Genomic DNA, 15,805 nt, shown 5'->3' with positions numbered 1-15,805 from the left:
AGTTTACCATTGGCCAGACACTATTATAGGCATTTAATATGTATAAACCCATTTAATCCTCAGAACTACTCTGTAGATAGGATATTATTAACCTTAATTTCACAGATGAAAAAACTGAGGCACAGAGAAGTTAAATAGCTTGTGCTCATAACTCTTCCATTATACTGCTGTTTGAAGGTATGTCAGAATAGTGCAGATTTTAAAAACTTACCTTAAATTCAAATCCATCCCTATTTATTTAGCCATACTTGATTTTACTTTCATGTCAGAAATTAGTCTCAGAATATGGCATTATGAACTTCTTGGCCATTATTAACTTTGTAATTACTGTGATAGACCCATGTGAGCTATACAAAGGGAAGTATTTTTTGTTTTATGCACTGTCATATCCCTGATGGCTAGGAAAGTGTCTGGTACATAAGTTGCTCAGTGAATATTGAGTGAACCATACCTTATAATTTACATTTTTGTCAGAAGGATAATACCAAAATCAGGATATACAGACTTATCAAAATTCAAGTTCTTTTCATCTTATTGTCTGTTAAATGAAATTTCTAAATTCAAAAAGCAATAAGATTGGAGGAGACTACTTACTTAAAATCGGAAGAGCCCCAAGTCATTTTGTACATGAATATATTTAATTAGCTTTTTAGAAATCTGTCTGTAGACCAAATGAAAGTGCTTCTTAGTTGGATAGAACTAAGTATATGTAATCAGAATTATTAGTTTTAAATTATGAGTTTATATTTTAATGGAAACATATTTAATGTTTTTTGGTTGTTTATTAAGAAACACCTGCTCATCATAAGTCCTCTGCAATAAAGGTCTCCCTCCCTTTAGAATATAACCATTGTAAACATTTGGGAATATATTCTTCTAGTAGTACATACATACACAAAAATGAAATCATGCCCCCTTTTCTAATGTAATAAAGATACTATTTCATGACAATTCAAATTGATCTGATTCTAACATCTGTGTAGGATTCCATTATGTGGGTATATAACATATTTAACCAATCTCATTTTAATAGACTCTTGGGTTTTTAATGTTTCATTATTAAAGATGAACAAATGTGTATTTTTACAGACCAGACCAACATGAGAAGGATTTAGATTAACATAATTTTGAAATCCTACAATATTACTCTATTTTATTAATTACTTTAAATTTGTGTTCATACTTTAGGTCAAAACTTTATGATATAGAAATTGCCAACCTTAAAAAAAGCACTAGTACTTTTCTCTCGTTTAATTAGAACACCATTCTTTGCCTTAAGCTGTACGTGAGTTTTTATTTTCATTTCTCAATTGATGAAATGTTTAAGTAAAATCTATTACTTTGAACTAATACACTTAATTATTTGTTTTGCAATACCAGATTCCTAGCTTTTTCACTGATGCTGAAAGAAGATCTGTGATGGCGGCAGCCCAGGTTGCGGGTTTAAATTGTTTAAGGCTAATGAATGAAACTACTGCAGGTGAGCAGTTTGCAATTGAAAATCATTGTCATAAAAATATAGTTTTTTTCTAATTAATACAAAGGATTTATTTTTTAACTCTATTATGTACTGATATCTTATAAGCTTGTTATTTTGGAGCAGAACATTATGGCAGAGTTTAAACATGTCTTTCATTGGCTGTAAGAGTTATTAATATTATAGGATTATAGATGGGTAGAGAAAAAATAAAAACATTAACCAATTTATGAAAAGTGAATTTACTTTGAAATTAATAATTTATGTTAAATCTACTGTGTATTAAAATATAGTATCAACATGACTTATCTGTTGTTTTGCAAGTGATTGCTGTGCTGGAATTAACCTAATTCTTTATTCTTACATAGTCGCACTAGCATATGGAATTTATAAACAGGATCTTCCTCCATTAGATGAGAAACCAAAAAATGTAATATTTATTGATATGGGACATTCTGCCTACCAGGTCTCAGTTTGTGCTTTTAACAAAGGAAAACTTAAAGTAAGTAAATAAATGATTTGCTATACTTAATTTTTTTAAAGGGTTTTATTGAGATATAGTGACATACAATAAACTCCATAGATTTAAAGTATACAGTTATTTTTTATTAGTCATCTATTTCATACATACTAATGTATATATGTCAACCCCAATCTCCCAGTTCATTCCACCACCCCCACCCCTACCCCCACTTTCCCATCTTGGTGTCCATATATTTGTTCTCTACATCTTTGTCTCTTTCTGCTTTGCGTACCAGTTGAACTGTACCATTTTTCCAGTTTCCACATATATGCATTAATATACAATATTTGTTTTTCTCTTTCTGACTTGCTTCACTCTGTATGACAGTCTCTAGGTCCATCCATGTCTCTACAAATGACCCAGTTTCATTCCTTTTTATGGCTGAGTAATATTCCATTGTATATATATACCACTTCTTTATGGACATTTAGGTTGCTTCCATGACCTGGCTATTGTAAATAGTGCTGCAGTGAACATTGGGGTGCATGTATCTTTCTGAATTACGGTTTTCTCTGGGTATATGCCCAGTAGTGGGATTGCTGGGTCATATGGTAATTCTATTTTTAGTTTTTTAAGGAACCTCCATACTGTTCTCTATAGTGGCTGTATCAGTTTACATTCCCAACAGCAGGGCAAGAGGAGTCCCTTTTCTCCACACCCTCTTCAGCATTTGCTGTTTGTATTGCTATACTTAATTTTAATGGTTAAGAGCATTTAAGACTATATAGAGAACCCGAATACTTGGGCTCAAATCCTGGCTCCGCCACTTGAAAACTGTGACCTTGAGCAAGTTACTTAACCTCCCCAAATCTCAGGTTCCTTACCTGAGGATATTATCAGTAAGTACCTTATAGAATTTTTGAGGGTAAAATGAGTTAATGATTATAAGTTGCTTGGAATGCCATTAGCAGATATGTTAGCTATTTTTATTACTGTTGAGGTGTTCAGTCATCTGTCAGAGAGCATAAATTACGTATTTATAAATGCACATAGGAAACATTTTCTAAAATGATTTCCATTGTCTTTAGAAATCTTTCTATCCAGGAGTCCTAATCAAAATTTTCTACAACATGGTATTATTTACCTCCACGTGCTTATCTTGTTATAGTCTTTGGTTTTATATTCATTTTTATGTTGTTTATCTTACCCAGACTTAGACTCTCTCTCTCCCCATTACACACATGTATAGAATTTGCTCAGAAGATTAAATGCTTTGGGTTATCCAGCACTTTTTAGAGCCTTTTGTCTTGCAGTTTATATTACCATATTAACATCCTTGTAATCAGAAAATTAAAGGGAAATGACTCATAGTGAATATAGGATAGTTTTTTACAAATTGATTTAATCCATGGTATTTAGTCTTGAGTTTTGACTTAATTAAAAAAGAACATTTTCCTGTCTTCCTTTTTAGTGACTATCTTAGAGTAGATCTGTAATTTTTTAGATCACAGGCCCCTTTGGAAATTTGATAAAAGCTATGCCCCTTCTCTCAGAACGATGCACATTTGCGCTAGTCACATACCTACACAATTTTACATCTGTTTTTGGGTAATACTGGACCTCCATGCTAATCTGTGAGATGACGTCCCAATCAAGTTATGCTCACATCCTACTGTGATGTTTACCGCTATTCCACCACCCATCCTTGTGAAAAAAGGCTGATGAACCACACCAACAGTGGGATTCTACTTTTTTAGTAGTGACTATTGTAAGTAGTTATTTTTGCCCTCTGCTGTGGGGAGAGAGACTAGATGTCTTGGTCCTGTGTTTTCAAGAACTGTATTGTTGAACTGCTGTGACTTGTCTACAGTGCTTTTCCACCTGACTGCTACCTGGAGCCTATTGCTCAACAAGCTTATTATATTAAATTATTGTCTCTCCTCTTCATTTTTTTCTGTTTTCTTTTTTGGTCCCTCTTATGCTCTGTTGTTCCTTCTATATATTTATGGGGGGTGGGGACATTAATTACTGATTTGTAAATTGAACAATTACAGTATTTTAGATTTAATCTTTGGATTGGCTCTTCTTGGCTCTTTTGGTTTTGGTTACATACTTAGGACCCTTTGTTTGCTCTCTTAAACTTGGGTTTTGGCCCACCAGTTCAGTGGTGTCATAGAACCATAGGATGTGAGATAATGAAGTTCTAGTCATTGTAACTCAGTTATTTCAGAATTAGAATTATTCTTTCATATAGGTATATAGATCTATAACCTAAAGCAGATAATTCAGAGTGGATAAATATATTGGCTAAATATAGGTGATATCATAAGTGATTGCAAATTTGGCACCCCTGTGATTTTTGTCATGTTCTTTGGTTTTGATTTTAATTTTAAAAGGTATTTTTTTGGGGGGCTGGTTTTTTGAAAGCATCTAATATTTCTGAAAATTCAGTTCTGATTTTTCAATTAAACAGGTCTTGGCTACTACCTTTGATCCATATTTGGGTGGCAGGAACTTTGATGAGGTTTTAGTAGACTACTTCTGTGATGAGTTCAAGACAAAATATAAGATAAATGTGAAAGAAAACTCTCGGGCCTTGTTGCGCTTATATCAGGAATGTGAAAAACTAAAGAAGCTAATGAGTGCGAATGCATCAGATCTTCCACTGAACATTGAGTGTTTCATGAATGACCTTGATGTTTCTAGTAAGATGAACAGGTACCATGTATGTTTTTGGTTTGAAAAGTATTCCTTATTTTATGTTTAGATCATGTCTGAATTTTTTTTCATTCTGTTATTTTAGAAGATATGCTCAATTTTTATATCCCCAAATAATGAATTTTATTTCATTTTCCCACAGGGCTCAATTTGAACAATTATGTGCTTCCCTCTTAGCCAGAGTTGATCCACCATTAAAAGCAGTAATGGAACAAGCTAGTAAGTGGAAGTTTTATTGAACTAACCATCAAAACTGTACCATGGTGTGACTGGAATGGGGTAGAAAGCGGTAAAAGCAATGAAAAAATTCACGTGTTTTTTGAAGGTTCATATTTGTTATTTTAGAGGAGATTGTAACTCATTCTTTATTCATAAGAGCAAGGCCACTAGAAATCAGAGTTTATGAGAATTCCTCCTGAGTCATATTGTTTACATCATAAAACTAATGCTAGTTGTATTTGAAGGTATTTATATGTAAGTTTTTTAAAGACTGATCGAAAGTAGAAATGAGGACATGACTGCTTTTTGTTAAGGTTATTTGTAATTAATTAAAATTACCTTAACCTTATGTGGGGATTTGTGAGGTGGAAGTTAAAAAAATTGAAGGACTCTGAAGAGTTCCTTTAAAGTCCGTGAGGTGCTTGTCTGTCCTTGTGGTCGCTTTATCATCTAGACCAAGTATGGTGCCTAACACGTAGATCATTAGTATCTATTAAATTTTGCTTTTTTCCAAAATTTATTTGTCTTCTTTCCATTTTACCTTGTTTTGAGCAAATAAAAAATTCACTTTTTAAAAAAAGTACTTTCCAGAGTCTGCTGTTCACATTTTTATAAAGACTGTCTAATTTTTCTCAATTAAACATTTTGTTTTCCAGACTTACAACGTGAAGACATAAGTAGTATAGAAATTGTAGGGGGAGCAACTCGAATTCCTGCTGTGAAGGAACAGATCACTAAATTCTTTCTTAAAGACATAAGTACCACATTAAATGCTGATGAAGCTGTTGCAAGAGGATGTGCATTACAGGTATGATTATTAGTCTTTTTTTAAATTTTAGAATGTATATTTTGCCAGAAATATGGTGATAGGTCTCAAAGAACTTTTTAATGTTATCTAATCCAGCCACTCATCAATAAGCTAAAATTAAATTGAAGTTATTCCTGAAATATAGGGTTGTGTTTGTCCCATTTGTTTTTAAACTTTCATAGGACAGTATGTCTGTAATTGTACTGAAAAAATGTTTATGAATTCTTGTAATTATTCCTATTTAAAATTCTTTTTTTGAGATTTAAAAATATTTTACATCAATTTTTGTAAAGTCACAGAAAGTGTTCTGACACTTTAAAATTTTAACTAGTTATTACCAAAAACCCAGAAATTTTAAATATGTAACAATTTTATTATAAGAACTTTATTAAGCAGTTCAATCATTGTAACCTAGGGTATGTTTGGTGTTTGTTGATTTAAATGTGGTATACATCTTATTTTCAGTGTGCGATTCTCTCACCAGCATTTAAAGTGCGTGAATTTTCCATAACAGACCTTGTTCCCTATTCAGTCACATTAAGATGGAAGACCTCTTTTGAAGATGGAACTGGGTAAGTTACTTCTAAAGTCTTGGTTAGAGTTTGTCATAAATAAGCAATTGAATCTACTTTTCTAAGTTAGAGGAACTTACACTTCTTAAACTTGTCAACCACTTTAAAATAATATTTTAGAAACAAGGAGAATATAAAAATGACATATAATCTGTAAACCATGATGGCATATTTTTTAATTAATATTTTATTATTAAAGTAAAACATTCATGGGACTCCCCTGGTGACGCAGTGGTTAAGAATCTGCCTGCCAATGCAGGGGACACGGGTTCAAGCCCTAGTCTGGGAAGATCCCACATGCCACGGAGCAACTAAGCCCATGCACCACAGCTGGAGCCTGAGCTCTAGAGCCCACGAGCCACAATTACTGAAGCCCGCGCACCTAGAGCCCATGCTCCGTAACAAGAGAAGCCCCTGCAATGAGAGAAGCCTGCTTACCACAACAAAGAGTAGCCCCTGCTTGCCACAGCTAGAGAAAGCCCACGAGCAGCAATGAAGACCCAACACAGCCAATAAATAAATAAACAAACAAGTAAATAAATTTATTTATTTAAAAAAAATTTTTAATAAAAAAATAAAATTGTAAAAAAAAAGTAAAACATTCACATTTTCAAATAAAAATCACAGTATAGAAATATAAAAACTTAAAACCCTGCATTTGCCATACCTCAACTCCCTTAGCCCATTTTTTTGAGGTACCTAACTATTGTTAACAGTGGATATATATCTATCCAGTCATTTTCTTTGAATATCCAAATAAAAGCATGCACTTTCGTACTTTGACATTAACATTTCCTTTTCCATGAACTGCCCAGAATTTAAATTGCTTACTTTCCTACCAAATGAAAATCTGTATTTCAAATATTATATTTGACTGCTTTTCAGAAATACAGTTCGTATAATAAGGTAAACTTGTATTTAGGTTTTGAAGTTGCTTTTAACATTTTGTTCTGTGTTCTATACATCCACATCCCCAAGAAATTGAATTTTTTGCACAAATTTCAAAAATATGGATTATCCGTCTGATTGGAAGGTTTTGCAGGGCATTTAAATGGCATGTGTTAATGGCAGTTTTGAGGCAAGAAATATTATTCTTTGAAGTTAATTTCAGTTAAATGTATAAGTGATCCAGAAAAAAATTGTAAGAAAACACATGGGGAGGGACTTCCCCTGATGGTGCAGTGGTTAAGACTTCGCCTTCCAATGCAGGGGGTGCAGATTCAATCCCTGGTCAGGGAGCTAAGATCCCACATGTCTTGGGGCCAAAAAACCAAAACATAAAACAGAAGCAATATTGTAACAAATTCAAGAAAGAATTTTTAAAATGGTCCACATCCCAAAAAAAAGAAAGAAAACATGGGGAGTTAAATCAAAAAGTAAATATATCCTAGTGACTACAATAAGAAAGTAGAAGGTAGTGGTAGGTTCTTGAAAATTAAGACAGAGGAAAAGGTCCATAAAGTTGAGAATTTCAAACCTTGCATAATTAATAGGATGATGGTATATATAATAATAGTGAGTTTCTGGGCCACTATAAACAATAGTTATGAATCATTTCTGTTACACTATTTAAGGACTAGGAATTGCTATGTAAATTTTAAAGCTTCCTGTACTATAGAAGAGAAAATGCTGTGAAGGATATTGTTACATCAGCTGAAAAATTTGGAATATGGATTGTAGATTAAAGTATCAATGTAAGTTTATGAAGTTGATAGCTGTATTGTGGTTATATTAGAGAACATCCCTGTTAGGACATACACATTGAAGTACTTAAGGATAAAGGGCCATCATGTATGTAGCACCCTCAGTTGGTTCAGAAAAAAATATACACGTACACAGTGTGTGTGCACTCAAATGATGAAACAAATGGGATAAAACAGTAGCAAATTTAGGTAAAAGATATACAGGTGTTTCTTATCCTGTTTTTATTTTTGCACCTTTCTATGAGTTTGAAATTATTTCCAAATAAAGGTATTTTTAAGGGAGCTAGAATAAAAAGGGTTACATATGATATTTTGGAAACTGATAAAATTTGGTCCTCAGATGTGAGGGAAAAAGTCCTTGTATATTGCCTTAAAATATGCCTGTTCTCAGGTAATTTTTCTCATTTGAGCAGGATAGAATTATCTGTTACTATGACTGACATTCCAGAACTTTGAGCCATAAACCTGTCAAAATTTGTAGCAAAAGCAGTAATTCTTTTTCTCAACATTTGTGCACAGAGGTCTTTAAAATTGCTGCTTATGAAACGGAAATGAGATGGATTCTGTAATTAGATTCATAGGCAACTTTCTACTTGTTTTTAACTGTTTTCCCACTCCATTTTAGGGAATGTGAAGTATTCTGCAAGAACCATCCTGCCCCATTCTCCAAAGTCATTACTTTCCACAAGAAAGAACCATTTGAACTAGAAGCATTTTATACAAATTTACATGAAGTGCCTTATCCAGATCCAAGAATTGGTAAGAGAACTCCAGATTTTTTTCTCATAAATTTTAGCCTCTTACAAATATGTTAATATTTGAATCAAGGAAACAAAGTAACATTTCATCTAAGCCAGCACTGGATTTTTAAGGAAAGATAGGTCCAGAAAGGTGAGATTTTTTTTTTTTAATGTGCACTTTTTAGTGTTCAGAGTTTATTTCTATAATAACAGCAAAATTGAATCTCTTTAATTCATTTTGACATCTATATTTAAAATGCTCTGTAATTGGCCTGAAAAGTTTAAGTGAGGGTTATTTTTTAATGAAAAACTCTTTAATCTGTAAACTGAAATTCTGCTGCCACTGACTACATATTCTGATTTTAAACTTAAGTTCACTGACAGCAACTAGAATGAGTATCACTGGATTAATATAAAAGTGGAAATAGGAGACTATAATATCCATTTTAGCTGAGTAATCTTTTAGAAGATATAAAACAAAGTATGATTTGTATCATTTAAAAGAGAAGGATCAATAAAAGTTATTTAAAAAAAAGAAGGCCTATTTGGGTTTTTTTGCTCATAAAGAAAAAGAAGGAATAATAAATTTTAAAATTTTCTGTATGTGCTACTTTTATTGATAGACTAGAAAGGGGGCAGTACTAATGTTTCAAGTACATTATTTAAAGCAGTAGAAGTAAATTATTGAAAATGGTTTTCTAGGGCTTCTGTAGCAAAGCACCACCAACTAGGTGGTTTCAACAATAGAAATCTATTGTCTCACAATTCTGGAGGCTAGAAGTTCAAAATTAAGGTGTTGGCAGGATCGATTCCTTCTGAAGGCTGTGAGGAAAGGATCCATTACAGGTGTTTGTTCTTGGTTCATAGATGGCCATCTTCATGTTCACATGACTCTCTCCTAGTGTGTGTATCTGTCTCCAAATAAGGACACCAAGTCATTGGATTAGAGCCCACCCAGTGACTTCACTTTAACTTGATTACCTTGTAAAGACCCTATCTCCAAATAAGGTCACCTTCTGAGGTTATTGAAGAGTAGGGCTTCAACATATGAATTGGGGCCAGAGGGGAGGTCACAATTCAACCTATAACATAGGCCAGCCAGATTTTTTATGTACAGTTTTTCTGCCTGGTATTCTCTCTTTAATATATCTGAGATTTTTTTTCTGAAAAATAAAACATCAGATTCCTTAAAGTGAAAAACTAATATGACCTCAGTAGGTAATAGTGACTGGATAACTTACCAATTTTTGCTGTAGGAAAAATCCAGAAAAAATTTTAAATTGCTTTATTTATAAATTACCAAGATGATTATGATTTGTAAAGTTTATAGCAAAAAGGTACTATCTATTTGGTTTTCGAGCTCAGAAACTGAATTTTGTTATTTTGGTTTCAGTGTAGCAATATTATAAAACTTAAAAGTGAGATTACCTTCAGTCAGATTGTCCTTTGTTAATATCCCAACTCTCCTTTTTCCTATTATTGATGATTTGGGGCAGGTCACTTAAACCTTTCTGAGTCTTTATACCAGGTTTACTAGTATATTAAAAGGTGATCTGGATCTGGGGGAGATGCATGTCCCACAGTATTTAATCAGGATATGATAATTTATTATTTTTTTTTGCCATCTTCTGAAAGATGATAGTAAAATTGTTGCATGAATGAATCGAATGAGTTAATCTGAGGCCCATGTACTGATCAAAGCTCTTTCTTCCTTAAGGGAGCTTCACTATTCAGAATGTTTTCCCACAGTCTGATGGTGATAGTTCCAAAGTTAAGGTTAAAGTTCGTATTAACATCCATGGAATCTTCAGTGTGGCTAGTGCATCAGTAATTGAGAAGCAGAATGTAGAAGGGGATCACAGTGATGTTCCTATGGAGACAGAAACTTCTTTTAAGAATGAAAGCAAAGATGATGTGGTATGTAGAAATTCTATTTCAAAAAGGTTCCTCTAATAATATATACAGTATCATAATTATAACTGGTACTTTAATAGTTGAAAATATTAATATCTGAGGTTTTGCTCTAAAGTTCTGCTACAGGAGTCAGTATATAAACTTTTAAAACTAAAACCATTAAAGAATAGTTATATATTTTAAATTCTCTACATCTTTTCACATTGTAACATGCTTTTTGGAGGCTTGTGTATTTTTCATAGCATTATATGGAAAATATGCATATATATGTTTGGAGTCATCTTTCCTAAATTCTTTATTTCTATTAAAAACACTCATTATAGCTAGCTTTTTAGCTTACAGATAGAACCAATTCAGAGAGACTTCCCTGGGGGCGCAGTGGTTAAGAATCTGCCTGCCAGTGCAGGGGACATGAGTTCAATCCCTGGGCCAGGAAGATCCCACATGCTGCAGAGCAGCTAAGCCCCGTGCACCACAGCTACTGAGCCTGCACTCTAGAGCCCGCATGCCGCAACTACTGAGCCCATGTGCTGCAAATACTAAAACCCATGTGCCTGGAGTCCTTGCTCCGCAACAAGAGAAGCCACTGCAATGTGAAGCCCACACACTGCAACAAAGAGTGGCCCCCCTTGCCACAACTAGAGAAAGCCCACATGCAGCAACAAAGACCCAAAAAAAAATAAATATAAGTAAATAAATTTATTTACTTATTTAAAAGAAACAATTCAGAATGATAAATTCTGAACTGTATACATATGTTTTAGATTGAAAATACATGCTTAATAAAGAATTTTTCAGGGCTTAGGAGATATCTGTGGCAGTTGAGCAGAAGAATGTGCTGTACATTCAGTAACATTAAAACAGATTTTTGACATTTTTTTTTTAATCTTTATTGGAGTATAATTGCTTTATAGTATTGTTGTGTCAGTTTCTGCTGTACAACAAAGTGAAAGAGCCACAGGTATACATATATCCCCATTATCCCCTCCCTCTTGAGCCTCCCTCCCAACCTCCCTATCCCACCCCTTTAAGTCTTCACAAAGCATCAAGCTGGTCTCCCTGTGCTCTGTAGTAGCTTCCCACTAGCCACCTGTTTTATATTTGGTAGTATGTATATGTCGATGGTGCTCTCTCACTACATCCCAGCTTCCCCTTCCCCCGGTGTCCTCAAGTCCGTTCTCTGCGTCTGCATCTCTATTCCTGCCCTGCCACTAGGTTCATCAGTACCATTTTTCTAGATTCCATATATATGTGTTAGCATACGGTATTTGTTTTTCTCTTTCTGGCTTACTTCACTCTTTATGAAAGAGTTATATGACTCTAACGTATCTACTTTTGGCATACTATGAATGAAGGAATCTTAGGAGAAGGTTATTATATTCCATTACATAAAGTTTTCATCTTTTTATGTATACTATTTGTAAGTTATTTTAATGGTTTTTGTTGGATTTTTTTCAAATCCTAATGGGAGGTCTGACCTAGATTTTTCATGTACTTGTGCATGTTAAGAATGGATTTTAAGATTTTAAATTTCAAGACAGTTTCTCCCTTTTGTTAAAGTTGTCTTTTTGTCTGTTTTTACTAACAGTTATTGTACAGTCTTTTCTTCCAGATTGATCAGAATTCTACCACTACTCCTGAAAGTACTTCATTTAAGGACCATGGCATTTTCTTTCATTCTTCTTCACATGTATTACTTTCCTATTACATCCTCCCTCCCTTGAATAAGGAGAAGGAAATATTGTCCTAATATTTTAGTAAGGATACAGTCAATTTTTCATAAATAAACATAAGTAATAGGTGAAAATTATTTTTAATTATAGTTCATAACTTATGGCAGACAAATTTAATCCATTAAGATTTATTTTTACTAAAATTGAGTATGCCTTTTAGAATAAGTTCTTCTAAAGCCATTTCACGTTCTTCACCTCTTTTTCTTAAAAGTCTCTGTGTAATGTTTCAGACCTTTAGTTTTTCTGTGTAATGTTAGTGAATCCGGGGCACTAAAAACAAGGAGAGTATGGCACCCATTTTGTACTCTCCTAGCGTTTCTTATTTGCTGCTTCTGTTTGTCTGTGGGCTTGAAATTCAGTTAGCCAGTCCTTTAGCATGATTTCTGAATGTGGACTTAAAAAACTCACCTCTGAATAAAATGTATGAATTTATAACATCCGCTTTGGCCACTAACAGTAGGGATCCTATACTTGGCATTGTTGTTGAGCACATTCACATATATTACCTCCTTTTAAATCCCTACCTTAGCTGATATAATAGGTGTTGAATAAATTGTAGTTTATTTCCTTATTCTTGCTGATAACATAAGGTATTTCCTTATCCTTGCTAATAACATAAGGGGTGATGCTGAGTACTCTACTGTGTAGAAAACATCCTGTGTCCTGTATTGTTTAATGGTTCTCTCTAGGACTTTTCTTTTTAATTCTGTATCCATAAGTGGAAAAGCTTAAGGCTTAAATACCATTATAAAGCAATCTCTCCCTTCCCTCCTCCCAAAATATGAGCAAATTCAAAGTAGACTCTGGAAGCTAATTGTTTAAGCTTTAGAGGAGAAAATAAGAAGATAATAAGTTCTTTTTACTGTTCCCTAGTTGCTGACATTGCTGGCTCTGAGGTAGATTAAATCCAGACATATGTCAGTGAGCAGCAGTAGGAGTTTTTTGGTTTTTTTTTCCTTTGCATGGGAGTCAGTTTATGAGAGATTATTTTATTGGCCTCATTTTTTCATTAAAAATTAAGATAGCTTTGATTTTCCTGAAAAACCATAGCATAGATTGCCAACTTTTCTTCAATACAGTATAAGGATGTCTCCGAAAATGGACATTTTTCTTCTAGGTATTTATTAATATCTGGACATATTAGGAAGGATCACAACTTAGGCTTCATGGCACAGTGAAGGAATCATACTAACGTACCATAATTTAACTGTTCCCTAGTTGTTGACGATTTGGGTTGTTAGCTTATCTTTTAATCTGTTTTTTAGTTCAAAATATCTGACTACTTATACATGTACCAGGTACTGTTCTAGGCACTGAGGATACAGTGGTAAGCAAGATAAAGACAGTCCCCACCCATGTGTAACTTACATTCTAGTGGAGAAGGACAGGCAAGAAGCAGCATGATACCATATAAATTTAAGGAAATTAACAGTAGGGGATGCGTAGTGGAAATTAAGTGATGGGGAAAGCCACCTGTGAGGAAGGGAGAGGAAAGCCAGCCTGAAAGATGAAAGGCAGTTTGAGAGTAAGGAGCAGGTAGGTGGTTGTCCAGACAGAGGGAGTAACAAATACAAAGGCCCTGAGGGCAGAATACCCTTTTTTGTTTTTACAAATACAAAGGTAGCTGATAATATAAAATATAGAAAAGGGGAGAGGGACAAGAAAAAAAGAAATTGAGAAGATAGATCAAGGGATAGATTAGATAATCATTCTGGATTTTATTCTTAAGTGCTTTTTATTTATTCAGCAAATAACTAGAAGTACCTAAATTGTGTGTTTGGATATAGCAGTGAATAGAAAGACAGTCTCAGCCCTTGTGGAGTTTAAAATCAATTAGAGAAGCCAGAGTCTAGAGGCACTTCCATTAACTTGTCCACTAGTGATAATATTCCTATGAACCTTCTTAAAAAGATTAACAAATTACTCTCATATCAATTGTAAGATGCACAATTTTCCACTTATTAATATACCTGAAATTGGGATGGGTCATGGAAATGATAATATCTTATATTCACTGCTGCCTGTGGCAGTAATCATGAGAACTTATCATCTGTACCTGTGTGAACTTGGTTGTTATTCCTAATGGCATGAGTAGGCAGTTGCAACCCCTTGACATTAAACAAATTGTTTAAGGACAATCCAAGGAAGGAATATCAGTCCTGGTTGTTGTCTGAAAATAATCTACTGACTCCTTTTGGTAAGATAAAGAAAAAAACATCACAAAACTTGTAGAATAGGGGACTTCTCTGGCAGTCCAGTGGTTAAGACTCTGTGCTTCCACTTCAGGGAGCACAGGTTCGATCCCTGGTTGGGGAACTAAGATCCCTCATGTTGCGTGGTGGGGCCAAAAAAAAAAAAAAATGTAGAATAGGTGTCAGTGGCTTTTAAGAACACATTAGAGACCATGCTGGAGCAATTTTTAAACAAATGGCTGGGTCACTAATGCTCTTAATGGCACAGAGGACAATATTGTGTAGAAAAATTCAGACATCAACAACTGAATTAAGTGATTTAGAAGAGCTGGATTCTGAATGTGAAGAAGTTTTGAAACTACCTTAGCCATGTTATTTGGTTTATTTCTTTTAGAGATATGAATATATACACAATAGAAGAGCTCTTTCAATAAGTATAAAATAAAAATGCTGTGATAAAGTATTTTGGCCTTAATTGGTAGCACTGTTTTCTTAGTATTACATGAAATCGAATTAATAATGTATTTGTGTCTTTCTACATTACCTCAGCTCACCACTGTAACACATTTTTCACCTCTTCTCTATCATAGGGTTAGGGAAATAGTAGAGTTGGAAGGTAGTAGGGCAGGGAGCATGGCGGGGGTGGGGAGGGAGTGGAATTTCAGTAGCTGACCTTTTAACTACGAAGAACACTGGTATAAATTACCTGCTAACTTGTTTTTCTCTTTGGCACAAATAAGCATTTATTCCAGATAGCCTTCTGGACATTATATGTATACTTAACTCCATATATCTTTGAAGAGCTAAATTATCCTGATTCCTGAATTCCAAGCTTTCTTCTTTTTAGGAGGATGGTGGTGGGTAAGATAAAGAAAGACCAGAAAAATCTAATACTTGTGATTGTTTGCCAGGTGGAGAGTCCATTTTGGCATCTTATGAGTTGAAAATTTGTCTTTTAGATATTAAAAAAAACTCAAAAGTTTACATTGTAATAATTCAGAGACATCTACTTTGACAGTTTTGATATATTTCCTTTGAGTATTTTCCTACATTTAAAAAATATAATTGAATTTATGTGTAATACATAAATTTTGTATCTTTTTCTCTTTATTTTCCCACATTAAGTTCTTTATAAACATTTTTCATGTCAAGTTTAATGTTCTCTTTTTGTGTGAATCTTAGTTTGTGAATTTGACTTGAGAACGATTTCCCTTTATTTTGCAGTTATTTGGCCACAGGTGAATGAAACAAGATTTATCCACATAG

The 15,805-nt window shown here is 33.8% G+C and overlaps 1 protein-coding gene across 4 annotated transcripts in view; it reads left to right on the top strand.

The window, feature by feature from the left end:
* The window catches only part of HSPA4L (heat shock protein family A (Hsp70) member 4 like), a 58,900-nt gene that overhangs the window by 18,818 nt on the left and 24,277 nt on the right, over positions 1–15,805 (top strand). For all 4 annotated transcript variants that reach the window (XM_057704381.1, XM_057704380.1, XM_057704382.1 and 1 more), the window contains exons 6-13: positions 1,381–1,480; positions 1,846–1,979; positions 4,414–4,658; positions 4,801–4,877; positions 5,534–5,685; positions 6,151–6,257; positions 8,586–8,719; positions 10,418–10,617. In XM_057704381.1, coding sequence (XP_057560364.1) covers positions 1,381–1,480; positions 1,846–1,979; positions 4,414–4,658; positions 4,801–4,877; positions 5,534–5,685; positions 6,151–6,257; positions 8,586–8,719; positions 10,418–10,617 — 1,149 coding nt within the window. The remainder of the gene's footprint in view (positions 1–1,380; positions 1,481–1,845; positions 1,980–4,413; positions 4,659–4,800; positions 4,878–5,533; positions 5,686–6,150; positions 6,258–8,585; positions 8,720–10,417; positions 10,618–15,805) is intronic.

The sequence above is a fragment of the Hippopotamus amphibius genome, chromosome 13 (assembly GCF_030028045.1).
Source record: "Hippopotamus amphibius kiboko isolate mHipAmp2 chromosome 13, mHipAmp2.hap2, whole genome shotgun sequence".
Classification (NCBI taxonomy): Eukaryota; Metazoa; Chordata; class Mammalia; order Artiodactyla; family Hippopotamidae; genus Hippopotamus; species Hippopotamus amphibius.
The sequence above is the reverse complement of the archived record's forward strand: the minus strand, read 5'-3'. Positions and strand labels throughout refer to the sequence as shown.